The 14,720-nt window shown below is 44.3% G+C and overlaps 1 protein-coding gene across 6 annotated transcripts in view; it reads right to left on the bottom strand.

Moving 5' to 3' along the window:
- Positions 1–216: 216 nt before the first annotated feature.
- The window catches only part of LOC144989059 (protein NLRC3-like), a 121,220-nt gene continuing 106,716 nt past the window's right edge, over positions 217–14,720 (bottom strand). For 4 of the 6 annotated variants that reach the window (XM_078940887.1, XM_078940890.1, XM_078940916.1 and 1 more), the window contains 3 exons: positions 3,204–3,380; positions 2,522–2,695; positions 217–2,205 (listed from right to left, as the gene is read on the bottom strand). In XM_078940887.1, the coding sequence (XP_078797013.1) occupies positions 2,187–2,205; positions 2,522–2,695; positions 3,204–3,380 (370 nt within the window). In that variant the 3' untranslated portion in view covers positions 217–2,186. Of the gene's footprint in view, positions 2,206–2,521; positions 2,951–3,203; positions 3,381–14,720 lie in introns of those variants that run through there. The other 2 variants (XR_013653212.1, XM_078940925.1) reach the window with 2 other exon arrangements.

Genomic DNA, 14,720 nt, shown 5'->3' with positions numbered 1-14,720 from the left:
CTGAATCAGGAGGGAGGGGCTCTCATCTGTTCTGCCCACCCCCATCTAGAAAGACATCAGCACCACCTGAACATTCCAAAGCTCTTTTCCAACCCATTTCTACTGAGAAGGAACCAAACACATGAAGATTAGAACAGCTGGAACAGGATGAGGGGGAAGGCTAAAGATTCAAGTCTGTTTGTGAGTCAAAGACAGAAATCAATAGAAAACACAGAGTTGATTCAAAAGAGCATTTATTAGATCCAAACAGGCTGCAGGAATTTTACAGACAGCTTTCAGTTTGAAGCCTTTGGACACTAAGATGCAGTTCTGTAAACAGCCAGCAGGTATCTCCCTTCTCCCTCTGCTTCCATGCAGTTGGTGTTGTTGCAGCAGCTGCATCAAAGTGATTCTCTGCATCCAGAGGCTGTCATTCCTCACTAAGATCCACTCTGTTCATTCATGTCCTCTGGGGAAAACAGGCTTTATGCTCAGAAAGTTTCTACTAGTTTAGACATTCTACAAAAATGAGGAGATTCAACTGGATTTAGATGAAACTTCTTTAAAACTGCAGCTAAAAATGCTGTCAGCATGAAAAAGAACAGAGTTTTACCCACAAAACACCAAAGAAAAAGGAAGTTCAGTCAGAAAACTGTGGAAAACATCAATCAAAGCAAAACTCTGAGTCTTTCAAACTGCATGAGTCAATATTTGATCATCAACAGAACAGAGATGATAGAAAAATGATTCAACTGAGAGACTTTTGTTCACTAACTGAGATCAGACGGGATTTCTGCTCCAAAAACTGACTTCAAAGGACTTGAATCCAAACCAGTGAGTCATGTGACCACAGCGTTTGTCCGTGTCTCCACTATGAACATTCTGGTCACATGACCATGTTGGAGGTTTCTGAATGAAACTCTGTGTTTGTTTGTCAATGAGAGTTTCTGGAGAACAGAAATCAAGTGTGAAACATCTGGAACCAGAATCTAGTGATCCAGAGTTCTGGTTCTGTCCCTGTTCCAGAGACAGAACCAGGATCCAACGCCAGACCCACACATAGATCTATGTCATCCAGAAATGTTCTGTCTGATCCATGATTCCCTAAATCCTTGATTGGTCCATCCCAAACTCACATCTGTCCATCAAATGGAGATCAAAGAAGAAAGTGATGATCTAGAAAAGAATCTGTTTGTCTGCAGGTCTGTTTTTCTCCAGATCCTGGAGTTGCTGAACATCTGAATCCAACCCATGTTTCAGATCAATACTCCAAGTAAAGGCCGGTACACACCGGGACGAATATTCGCCAGCGTTTTTCGCCACGTTTTTTGTGTTCACACCCAGGCGATTTTCGCTGACGATGAGCCGAGTGAACATGCAATTTCATTCCCTGACATTAGATGGCGCTTAATGTAAACAGAAATACTCCTGTACACAAGGTGGCGCCGCGCAACTTTACGCTTCTTAAAGTCGCTTTTCACTCAGAAGAAGAGAGCAAGTATTTACGCGCTTGTCAGAATCATACAAAGAAAACATGAATATTTCAAGCACCTGCTGCTCCAACTGGTGCTTGGTTCGGGGATATTTTAGAATGTCCGTCATTATTTCTTCCCGGCAGTGTAGATGCTACTTGGCGTCTATCTTCTTCGCTGGTATGTGTACTCAGCAAGGCAGTTTTGTGTTTGAGCGCCCCGTAGTTGTGTTTTACTGTAACTTCAGAATCTCCAGACACGTGTGCAAAAGCGCCATTCTCATTGGTCGAATAGATTTCGACGCGAGGCGTCAAAAAAAAAAAAAAAACGAACCCGAGGCGTTTTTTTTTTTGACGCTTTGACGCGTGGTGTTTTTTCGCGTCAGTGTGCACACTCTCATTGGTGCACACTTTGTATAGTCACGAGGCGTTAAACGTCGGCGAAAATCGCCGGCGAAATTCGATCCGGTGTGAACAGGCCTTTAGAATGAGAAGAGGAAGTGCAGTTCTCCGTCAGTCCACCGGGGGAGCTGCAGCACAATAACTGTCCACTTGATGCTGAGAGAGACAGTGGAGCTGATCTCAGATCAGTTCCTGCTGCAGCTCTGACACTCATCTCCACTTCCTCTGATTCCTCCATCACTCTGCTCTCCACCTCCCAGGAACACCGTCCAGTCACAACATCTCTGCAGACCAGCTGCTGCTGCTGCTCCTCTCTGCTCCTCCAGGAGGAACATCAGACTCTCCGTCTCCACCTGCAGAGAGATAGTGTAGAGCCAGAGATGAAGGAGTGTCTCCTGATCCTGGTCTGTCAGTCAGTGATGCAGCACTGCAGCAGAAAGAGCAGCAGGAGCTTCAGTCCTGTTCAGAGCAGCAGCTTCCTGTCATCTTCACCTGTTGGAGCTTCTGCTGCTCTGATTGGCTGACTGTTGTCCTGAAGCCTGTCATCATTCTCCTCAGAGCTTCACTGAGAAGCTGCAGCTTCACAGGAAACTCTGCATCTTTGCTCTCAGACTAACTTTAGGACCAAACATCTGGAAGCAGCTGGACTGACTCCAACCCTCTACTGACCTCAGAGTCTGCAGTTTGGAGTTTGGACTCTCCACCAGATCCTGGAGCTGCTGAACATCTGAAGACTGAAGGTTGTTCAAACTCAGGACCAGTTCTGTCAGGTGGGACGGGTTGGACTTAAGAGCTGAGACCAGAGCACCACAGCTGGTCTTTGACAAACTGCAGTCACACAAACTGAGTCCAGAACAAAGAGTTGAGTTTAAAGACAAAGTTCCTGTTTTTGATTCTTCACTTCTTCTTAAGAGTTCAGAGCTGAAGAAGATCAGAAAGCTTAGAAAAAGACCAGTTCTGACCAGCAGGACTCTGTCACTGTCTGCTCACAAACATCAGCCGCTGGACTCTCAGCTGCATCTGCTGAAACACAGCATCAGGACTCAGAGTGCATGTGAGCGTGCACGGCTGCTTCTTCTGCACACGCTTTAAAGGAGTCTGTTGGAGCAAAGACACAAAGAAGAGCTGATGGCTGCAAGCAGAACTTTGTGGAGCACAAATGTCAGTTGACAGCTTTGAAACAAGCAGCTCCAGGAAGAAAAGAAGAAGTTCTTCTGCAGATCTTTGAAGAGAACAAGCAGCTGCAGGAAGATGCTGCTGCAGATCAGAATCTGGACATTTCTGCTCACTGTGGGTCAACACAACTTTGTCATCAAATTGATCTGAACACAACTGAAACATGGAGTCTGACCTCAGAGTCTGCAGTCTGCAGTCTGGACTCTGCAGAAAACCACACAGATGAAGAACTCCTGAATCCTGCAGGTTCTTGTTCACGCTCAGGTCCAGTTCTATCAGGTTGGACGGGTTTTTCTTCAGAGCTGAGACCAGAACTTCACAGCTGATCTCTGACAATCTGCAGTTCTCCAACCTGCAATCAGACAGAAAAGTGTGTTCAGGAGCAGTGATGCAGCTGGAGGTCCAGGAACTTGGTCCATTCAGTCAGGTGGGACCCGCCCTGATGACAGACTGACAGATGACATTTTCACTGTTTGCTCATTTCTTTTGGATTTGGACCCAAAAACATGATCATCAATGAAAATTCAATAGATTAGAAATTACTTGAAATGAAGTTCAAACAGACAAGGAATTAAAATGTCATTTATCATCAGGAATTATTATTGACTAAATACCGAATTTCCTCGACCTTAGGGCGCACAGGGTTATAGGATCCGGTCTCAGTTATGGGTGATTTTTCAGTCTTTGACACATACAAAAGGCGCACCGGGTGTTGGGACACGGGCATATTAAAAGATACCAGTAAAACACGCATGCTAGTGTTGAACATTTCCTGCGATGCTGTTTCTGACCGTGGTTGGAAGACACAGAGGAGATACTCTCCTTGGCCGAAGGCAGATCTTCCTTCAGGGTTCACTTCCCCGTTTGGACCCTCAGAGCTTCCAGAGCGAGCAGGTTAATAAAAAAAAACAGTCACTGTTCTTTTGGATGAAACAATTTTTTTATTGGTCCGTAACTGAGTAACACAAATGGAATGTGCACTCACACTCTAACTCGTGCCAAGCGCTCTGCCCCCTCCCCCTTCCTGCACACGCGCAATCGCAGCCACACCGGCTTTAGCACACACACACACTCGGTGTGTGTTGAAAAAAGGCAGTGGGAGAAAAACGTAGTTGATTGTGATTTATTTTTCATTTTTTTAGTCATCAATCAGCATCCAAAAATCCATCAAAATCATCTTCTTCTGTAACTGAAATGAAGACCTGGGCTAAATTTCTAACAAACAGAGCAGCTTCTCTTTCTGGACCGCCAGATGGCAGTTGTTGGGGGGTACTGTCATGGTGCCTTTGTCAGCTATCCTCCCCCTCCCCTCTCTGTTCTGCTCCGGGCGCAACCAGCTGGTTCCACTCACCTCATCAGCAAGCAGCTTACTTAAGGAGATCCAGTTCCAGCAATCAACGCCAGTTCATTGTTTCTCTCACGGTGCATAGTTTGTTGACTCATGTTATTGTCATTGCCTTAGTTCTCCTTGCTAATTCTTCCTCCTCGACTCACCCACAGGAAATCTCACCACGGGTGTTCCTCTGGTCCCTGTCAGCCGTCCTTGCTCCTCGTCCAAGTCACGTATCCAGTTCAAGTCACGCTCTCTGGTTCCTGCTGCCGCATCCTCCGGCCAGCCTCCACAATGCATCAAGAATACTGCCATTCACTAACCAGTTGTGAATTAAACCAATTCTACTTACCTCACGCATCTGAGCTTTCTTCCGGGTTTCAGAATTTGGGTCAGCCTAGCCACACGAGATAATGACAGAACGTACTGGCCAAACTCCTGACCCAGCAGACCCGTAAGGGCTCCATCACGCCATATTCCATCAGGGGACAATGTTAAGCCGCCAAGCTGACGCCCTCACCCAGATATCCTTGGCCAAACAAAGCCTGTTCCGCCGCCTTGACGGTATCACTCAGACACTCATGGAATTAACAGGACAAGCCTCTAATCCTGCAGTTTAACATCTCCGTTAAAAGGCTGTTTTTTTTCCAATCTATTTTGGGTGTTCCATTTATTTATTTTCGGTGGGGGGGGGGGGGGGGGGCGATGTGCTAGTCCTTAGGGATGTAACACGTCATGCATCCGACTCACAACAGGGGGCACACTCTTGACCTCGTCGTCAGTCATGGTTTACCTACCAGTGGTCCACTGTTGTGGACCTGGCTGTATCTGACAATTACTGTGTGCTTTTTAACATCACTGGTTTTATAAAGCAAGAGACCTCTGTGAGAACGGTGAAGAAACGCTACTTGACTCCTGAACTCCTGGTCGAAAATTTTATTACATCTGTTCGCTCCTACTCTCCACTTGTTTTACCAGTCCCCTGTGATCTACTTGTTGAAAGTTTTAACAGTAAATTAAAATCCAGTCTCGACTCAGTTGCCCCACTGAAATCTAAAAAGATAAGAATCAAACCCATACCCTCTTGGAGAACTGAGGAAATTAAACAATTGAAGAGACGTTGTAGATCTGCTGAAAGACTTTGGAGAAAACACACACTTGTAATAAACTATCAACTATCCCAAAACCAAATAAAAGTATATAATCAAACAGTAAAAACAGACCAGAAATTCATATTTTGCGAATATTTCTGTGAATTAAAATAACCCCAGAGTCCTCTTCACCACAATTTAATCTTTAATCAACTTGAATGTGAACAAAAACACAATGCCAGCCTCCGCCTCATTGTGTGAGGACTTTGCAGACCACTTCAGGAGCAAGATCCATTCTGTCAGATCTAACATTGTAAATGCACCATTTTATGTTGGTTGATGGTAAAAGACAAAGTACAACTCAGTCTTCAATGCTTAATGCACAACGTCATTTTAAAAAAATTTCCATAATATTTGGTAAACAAAGTTTTATACAGTGGGTATTGTCACCAATATCAAACTCATCAGGTCAGCTCTGGTGATTTGATTGTTCTTTTTTCAAGATCTAACTATATGAGAAGAACAGTGCTGTTTAGATCTTCTGTTGCATGGAATCAAGTGTCTGTAAGGACAAGGGTTATTAGTAACAAATATAATTTCAAAAAGATTTTAAAACTAAGATACATGGACTACTTACAATAACCAACAATTTGAATGATTTGCTGTCATGACATGTATTATTGTTGATGTTGTGTTGCTATGTGTTTTGATATGCTGATATAAAAATGAAATTGTTTTAACTTATTTTAACATGTGAAGCTTTTAAGGTAAATATGATGAATTAGTCACTATATTTTGTGAAATCAGTTTTGGTTTTTGTGAAATTGGTAAAATGTATGTATCTTTTGCGTATGGACCCCAGGAAGACTAGCGACCACTTTGTGGAAGCTAATGTGTCTCCAAATAAATAAACAAATAAACAAATAAATGGACAGAAAAGCCTTTTTATTGGTAATGTTGGCTTGATTTTACCTGAGGAAGCACTGGACAGTTTTGACCTGGTTGAAGCTGCAACACTGGGTCGAGTTTTCTCCCAAGTTTATCCAACGACCTGTTTTTTAGATTCCATCCCATCATCACTTTTTAAATCCTTTTACGGGTCTTTTGAGAGTGAGGTTTTAAATATCATGAACTCCTCTCTACAGACAGGTATTTTTCCTGCTGCCTTTAAAACTGCAGTGATGAAACCGTTACTCAAGAAAACTAATTTAGTCCCTTCAGTTTTTAAGAACTACCTGTGTCCAACTTGCCATTTTTAAGTAAGGTTTTAGAAAAACTTGTTTTTATTCAGCTAAACGAATTTTTCTTACAAAATAACATTTTTGAGATAAACCAGTCTGGTTTTAGAACGAACCACAGTACTGAGACAGCCTTGTTAAAAATCGTTAATGATGCCTTGGATTCAGGTCAGATAATAATACGTTATAAATAATACTTTATCCAAATCAGTGCTTGTATCCCCCACTTTCTCCACCTCTCTTCCTTTTACTCTCTTCCACCCCCCCTTCTCACATTCTTCCCCTCTCCCTCCCCACACACACTAAATGTAACAAATAAATAAAAAATAATAAAACAAAAAGTTTTTTTTTTAAATCTACACTCTGGTTTCTCAAAGTTCTATGACCTCCTTTTGTGATAGTAATACCTGTCCAACACAAAAGGCCTTCAGCTCTAATCTGTTTGCTCAGCTGTTGGACAGACCAAGATAAGAAAAAAGAAATAAATAAATATATAAAAATAAAAGGCTCTAGTTGAAGGCGGAAGTTCTGCTCAGTTTTCCACTTCCGGCAACAGTCTGACCCCTACTTCCGCTACGATACCGGAGAACTTCCACCTTCAACCAGAGCCTTTTAACAGAGATGTTGAAGCCTGCGGAGGATTCGTTCTACGATGTCAACTCATCTTTCAACAGGCACCCAGGTACTATCAATATGATCACAGCAAAATTTAATTAATCGCAAACTCTCTTAGAAATAAAGCACTCCAGTGGGCTCAAGCCTTTTTGGCGTCACACCCCATATCTCATCTCCCGTTTGATCGGTTCATCGGAGAGTTTCCCCTAGTGTTCAACCAACCACAAAAGCAGGAAGAAGCCATCTGATGGTTGCTGAGTCTCAAACAACGTAACCGTTCGGTAAGTGACCACTTGGTTGACTTTCTCATTCTGGCAGTCAAGGCCGGCTGGCCGGACCACACACTCAAAAGTATTTTCTATCAATCATTGAACAAAAATATAAAGGATACCTTACAAGCCCTCAGGAGTACACTCCATGTTGTTGCCCCCCTGAAAACTAAGTTCGTCAGACAAAACCGAGTAGCACCGTGGTTTAACGCTGAAACTCGTTCTCTTAAACAAGAAACCCGTAAGTTGGAAAGAGAATGGTGCCGCTCCGGTTCAGAGCAGTCTCTGAATATCTGGAAACATAGCCTATTAAATTAAAAAAAAGCTCTGCGTAGAGCTAGAAGCCAGTACTATTCAACCTTAATATCAGAGAATGGAAACAATCCAAGATTTCTTTTTAGCACTATTGCTAAATTAACTCGCAGTCAGAGCTCAGTAGAACCACATGTTCCTGTTTCTCTCAGCTCTGATGATTTTCTTACATTTTTCGATAGTAAAATCTCAAATATTAGACATAAGTTAAATCAAGTTATTCCTACTATCAGCCCAGAACAGGCTGAAGCGGTAGAAATGGAGGCATCCATAGAAACCTCTGTAACATTAGACTGCTTCACTGCTGTGGATCAAGCGGAAATAACATCAATTATTACGTCCTCCAAATCCTCAACCTGTTTGTTAGACCCAATTCCCACTCTGGAACCTCTCTGGAAACGGGTTAAGTGCCACAGTCTTTTAAATATGCAGTTGTTAAACCTCTTCTGAAAAAGCCCAGTTTGGATCCTAGCATCTTGGCCAACTATAGACCAATATCAAACCTGCCCTTTATTTCTAAAATCCTAGAAAGAGTTGTAGTTAAGCAGCTTTACTGCCACCTACAGGACAACAGCCACTTTGAAGACTTTCAGTCGGGGTTTAGACCCCACCACAGGACGGAAACTGCACTAGTTAGAGTCTCTAATGACTTGTTATTGGCCTCAGAAAAGGGACTACTTTCTATTCTGGTCCTGTTGGACCTCAGTGCAGACTTTGACACTATCGACCACAGTATTTTACTCCATAGACTAGAGCAGGACATAGGGATCAGAGAATCTGCTCTCCAGTGGTTTAAATCCTATCTGTCTGATAGGTATCAGTTTGTTAATATAAATGGCCATTCCTCTCAGTGCACTCGAGTCAACTATGGAGTCCCACAGGGCTCAGTTTTAGGACCAATCCTGTTTACGCTTTATATGCTACCCCTAGGAAAGATAATCAGGAAACACAGCATTAATTTTCATAGTTATGCCGACGATACGCAGTTAATAATAATAATCCATTTTATTTAAAGCGCCTTTCAAAAAACCCAAGGACACTTTACAAAACAAAGGTTAAAAATAGACATTAAAAGCACAATAAAAATTGCAGATAAAATAAAAAGTGAATCAGGATGGGAAGGTAGAAATGAACAGATAGGTTTTGAGTTTAGATCTGAAAGTACGCAGAGAGTATCTGTTACGGAGGTCAGGAGGGAGGGAATTCCAGAGCAGAGCAGCTGAAGGCTCTGCTTCCCATTGTGACGAGTCGGGCGGGAGGGACAGAGAGCTGAACAGAGGAGGAGGACCGAAGAGAACGAGAGGGGGTTTTGATATGAACGAGGTGGGAGAGATAAGGAGGAGCCAGTTTATGGAGGGCCTTAAAGGTGAACAGGAGGAGTTTGAATTGGATTCTGGAAGTTATGGGAAGCCAGTGCAGCTGGTGGAGAACTGGAGTGATGTGACTGAAGGAGGGGGTTCTGGAGATGATGCGGGCAGCTGAGTTCTGGACCAGTTGAAGCTTATTGAGGGTTTTTTGTGGGAGACCAAAGAGGAGAGAATTACAATAATCTAAACGGGAAGTGACCAGACTGTGAACCAGGATAGAAGCAGAGGGGACAGTGAGGGAGGGGCGTAGACGATTAATGTTGCGTAGATGGAAATGGGCTGACCGAGTAATGTTATTGATGTGGGACTGGAAAGATAAGGTGCTATCTAGGATGACACCCAGACTCTTTACCTGAGGGGAGGGGGAGACATAGGATGAATCAATGGAAAGAGTTAGACTTGTGGCTTTGGAGAGGGTGGATTTGGAACCTACTAGAAGTAGCTCAGTTTTATCGCTATTTTTTTTTTTTTTTTTTTTTTTTTTTTTTTTTAACTTGTCCTGTCCAACAGCTAGGCAGACAGTTGAGAGCTGAGGGCCTCTTGTGTTGGACATATTTTATTTTAACAAGAGGGGTTATTCATCTTCAGACAAACCAAAGGTATGTCTGAATAAACCCCTTTTGTAATTGAGGCCAAAATTTATTAATTTCAATCATGTTTGAAAATCTTTGGTGTTGGACCGGACGGAAAAGGAAAGAGGGGAAGAAGAGAGAGGGACGTTAGAGAGAGGGGGGGGTAGGAGGGTGATAATAGGAGGGGAAGGGGGGTAAGACCATGAAGCAGCATAGAGCAGACAGGTTTACTGGTTGTTTATCGTTACGGTACGGTTCAAATGTAGTACAAAAAGGGCGGGGCCTGTTCACACACACAGTTTTATCGCTATTGAGTTTGAGAAGGTTTAAGGTGTACCAGTTTTTTATTTCAGATAGACAGGAGTGGAGAGAGGAGGGTGGAAGAGAGGAGTCAGGTTTACTGGATACATAGAGCTGGGTGTCATCCGCAAAACAGTGGAAATTAACATTAAATTTACGGAAGATATTGCCAAGGGGAAGAAGATAAGTAATGAAAAGAAGAGGACCAAGGACAGAACCTTGGGGGACACCAGAAGAGACAGAGGAAGGCTGAGATTTAAATGATTTAAGATGAATGAATTGGGTGTGGTCAGAGAGGTAGGATTGAAACCAACGGAGGGGGGTGGAGGTAATGCCGAGGGAGGAGAGCCTTTGGAGGAGGATGGAATGAGAAATGGTATCAAAGGCTGCACTCAGGTCAAGGAGGATGAGGATGGTGAGGAGGCCAGAATCAGCTGCAATGAGAAGATCATTGGTGATCTTGAGCAGAGCAGTCTCAGTGCTGTGGGGGGGCGGAAGCCAGACTGAAATGGTTCCAGAAGATTATTATGTTTCAGATGATCATAGAGTTGAGAGGCGACTATTTTCTCTAGAATTTTGGAAATGAAGGGAAGGTTGGAAATTGGACGGAGATTATTGAATATGTTGGGATCTGAACCGGGTTTTTTAGGATGGGTTTTACAGCTGCCGTTTTAAAAAGTGATGGGACAGTACCAGATGAGAGTGAAGAGTGAATAATGGCAGCAATGAGCGGAAGGAGAGATGGGAGGCAGGCTATAACTAAAGATGTTGGGAGGGGATCAAGAGAACAGGTGGTGGGTTTGGATTTAAGGATGAGAGAGGAAATTTCCTCGTGGTCAGGCAATGGAAAGGAGGAAAACATATGATTGAGGGGAAAAGAGTCAGGGATGGGAGGGAGGAGAGAAGAGCTAAGCTGTTGATGGATGACTTGAATTTTCTTGTTAAAGAACGACATGAGGGAGTTACAGGTTTCAATGGAAAAGAAATGGGGAGGGAGAGAGTCAGGGGGGTTGAAAATAGTGTTCATCAGAGAGAAGAGAGTTTTTGAGTTGCCTTTGTTTGTGGAGATGAGTTCAGAAAAATAGTTTGTTTTTGTGGTAGAAACCAGGTCCTTATACTGAGTGATATGTGATTTATAGATTTCTTTGTGAACGGTTAAGCCAGTTCTTTTATAGAGTCGCTCAAGCTGGCGACCTTTGGTTTTCATGAGACGGAGCTCTGGGGTGAACCAGGGAGCAGATTTGGAAAAGGAGACAGGGCGAGTTTTGACTGGAGCAAGATGGTTGAGAGAATCTGAAAGAAGGTTGTTGTAGGAGGAGACGAGTTCATCAGGGTTTGGTGTGTTAGGGATCGGAATATCACGTATGAGTGAGGAAAGTGCGTTCACATTGATATTTTTGACATTACGAAAAGAGATGAGACGGGAGGGTTTAGTGACAGATAGAGTGATGGAGATGTTAAATGACACAAGAAAATGATCGGTTACAAGAATTTCCTCAGCAGAGCAGTTAGTTGGGGTTAATCCAGAGCAGCAGACTAAATCTAAGATATGTCCTTTAGAGTGGGTAGGAGAACTGACGTGCTGGGTGAAGTTAAGGCTGTCTAAACATGAGCTGAAGTCTCTGGTGAGCGGAAGAAGCCTGTTATCAAAGTGAACATTAAAATCACCCATCATTATAACATTGGGTGAGAGGGATGAGTGGTGAGAGAGAAGAGTTCCAAGTTCATTTAAAAAGTCAGAGTTTGTCTTGGGAGGGCGATAAACCACAGCCAGGACAGTTGGGGTGGGGCCAGAAAGCATGCAGGCAATCCATTCCATGGAGCTGAAGGACGGAATCTCAACAGGCAGGACTTTCCACTTCTCGTGATGTAATATCGCGAGACCTCCCCCGCGACCCGTGCAACGTGGTTTGCAAACGTAAACAAAGCCGGGAGGGGTGGAATCGTTGAGTTGTGAGAAGTCATTTGGATGCTGCCAGGTTTCCGTTAAACAGAGAAAGTCAAACTTACGGTCAGAAATTAAGTCCTGCCTCAGTTGACTCTTGCTAGAAAGTGAGCGGATGTTAATGAGACCGAAGTTGACTGTAGCGGTGTTGAGATGAGCGGCGGGACCATCTGTGGCTGCCGGTCTAACCAGGTTAGCCAGAACGCTGTGGTCCACGGTGCGTACAGAGTTTTGATGATGACGACGAGTGGATGACCAGAAGGAGCGGATAGGTTCAGATGAGTCCTTGTTGAAGTGCCGACGTGAACCACGGTGAATGTATCTCCGGCGCGGTGGGAGCGGAGGATCCGTGCAGGTGTTCAGCAGGGGAGCGGGAATATGGAGGCGAAGCCGAAGGAGTTCAAATGACGAATACTGGATAATCCCAGCCAATGGATGATGGGAGAGCCAGAGGAGAATCTAGGTAAGAGTTGACCAGATGAGCAGGTTGGATGACCACATATGTGGTGGTTGTAGGTGGTTGTAGGAGGCCAGACGCCGAAGTGTCAGACGGGGGGCTCCGAGAGGGGGAGGAGGCCGCGGTTAGGAGGAGGCAGTCGGACTTGAATTTGTTTGAGTTTGTTATTTTGTTTGTCAGGGCACGACAACACAATCCAAGTGTCACTTTAACAAGCGTGATATCTTGCCTCAAAACTTGCAGTCCAAAAATCCAGAAAATTAAAGTTAGGTGACGAGGAGTTACCGGTGAGCAGCGGCAACAATCATGCCAGCGTCCACCCAGTTGTATTTATCCATGAAACCTGACCAGAATGACAATTTAGAGAAGCTGAACGCCTGCATCAGTGACATCAAGGCCTGGATGACAATTAATTACCACCTCTTGAACCCAGAAAAAATTATATATCATTATACTAGGTCAAATATGAAATATGAAAGAACATATTTACATTAGTATGTAAATATTAAATATTTACATACTAATGGTACTTTAACTTTAACTGACACTTTCTCCTAAATCAGAGAAAAACAGACAGAACATAGAGAAACAACGTTAGAATGAAACCGGACCTGAGAGTCTCCAGTTTACAGTCTGGATTCTCCAGTCCAGCAGACAGCAGCTTCACTCCTGAATCCTGCAGGTTGTTGTAACTCAGGTCCAGAACTCTGAGTCTGGAGGACTGAGAGCTGAGAACTGAGGAGAGAGCTGCACAGCTTCTCTCTGACAGATTACAGATACTCAGTCTGAAGAAAACAAAGACAGACAGCAGTTATTGAATCTTTCATGTTTCCATCAGATTCATTTGTTGACTGAAGGTGATTTTCCTGAGAGTTCTTACAGAGCTTTGTTGGAGGCTTTGACCACTGGCAGCAGCCTCAGAAGAGCCTCCTCTGAAGCAGAGTATTTCTGCAGGTCAAACTCTTCCAGATCTTCTTCTGATGACAGTAAGATGAAGGCCAGAGCAGACCACTGAGCAGGAGACAGTTTATCTGTGGAGAGACGTCCTGACCTCAGGAACTGTTGGATCTCCTCCACTAGAACACCATCATTCAGTTCATTCAGACAGTGGAACAGGTTGATGCTTTTCTCTGCAGACAGATCCTCACTGATCTTCTTCTTGATGAACTGGACTGTTTTCTGATTGGTCTGTGAGCTACTTCCTGTCTGTGTCAGCAGACCTTGTAGGAGACTCTGATTGGTCTGCAGTGAAAGACCCAGGAGGAAGCGGAGGAACAAGTCCAGATGTCCGTTTGGACTCTGTAAGGCCTTCTCCACAGCACTCTGGTAGAACTGGACTGGACTTCTCTGTTCAGGCTGAGAGATCTGTGATTTTTTCTCCTCCATGAGGTTGAGTTTGGAGGTGATGAAGGTCAGGTGGACATGAAGAGCAGCCAGAAACTCCTGAACACTCAGATGGATGAAGCAGAAGACCTTGTCCTGGTACAGGCCTCTCTCCTCTCTAAAGACCTGTGTGAACACTCCTGAGTACACTGAGGCTGCTCTGATATCGATGCCACACTCTGTCAGGTCGGATTCATAGAAGATCAGGTTTCCTTTCTGCAGCTGCTCAAAAGCCAGTTTTCCCAGAGACTCCATCATCTTCCTGCTCTCTGGACTCCAGTGAGGATCTGTCTCAGCTCCTCCATCATACTTGACCTTCTGGACTTTGGCCTGAACCACCAGGAAGTGGATGTACATCTCAGTCAGGCTCTTGGGCAGCTCTCCTCCCTCTCTGCTCTTCAGCAGATCCTCCAGAACTGTAGCAGTGATCCAGCAGAAGACTGGGATGTGGCACATGATGTGGAGGCTTCTGGATCTCTGGATGTGGGAGATGATCCTGCTGGCCTGCTCTTCATCTCTGAACCTCTTCCTGAAGTACTCCTCCTTCTGTGGATCATTGAACCCTCTGACCTCTGTCACCATGTCAACACACTCAGCAGGGATCTGATTGGCTGCTGCAGGTCGTGTGGTTATCCAGAGGAGAGCAGAGGGAAGCAGGTTCCCCCTGATGAGGTTTGTCAGCAGATCAGCCACTGAGGTGGACTTTCTAGGGTCATTCAGGATCCGAGTCTTGTGGAAGTCCAGAGGAAGTCGACTCTCATCCAGACCATCAAAGATGAAGAGGAGCTGGAGGTCTTCAAAGCTGCAGATTCC

The sequence above is a fragment of the Oryzias latipes genome, chromosome 2 (assembly GCF_053564925.1).
Source record: "Oryzias latipes strain Hd-rR chromosome 2, Olatipes_Hd-rR_3.1".
Lineage (NCBI taxonomy): Eukaryota > Metazoa > Chordata > Actinopteri > Beloniformes > Adrianichthyidae > Oryzias > Oryzias latipes.
The sequence above is the reverse complement of the archived record's forward strand: the minus strand, read 5'-3'. Positions and strand labels throughout refer to the sequence as shown.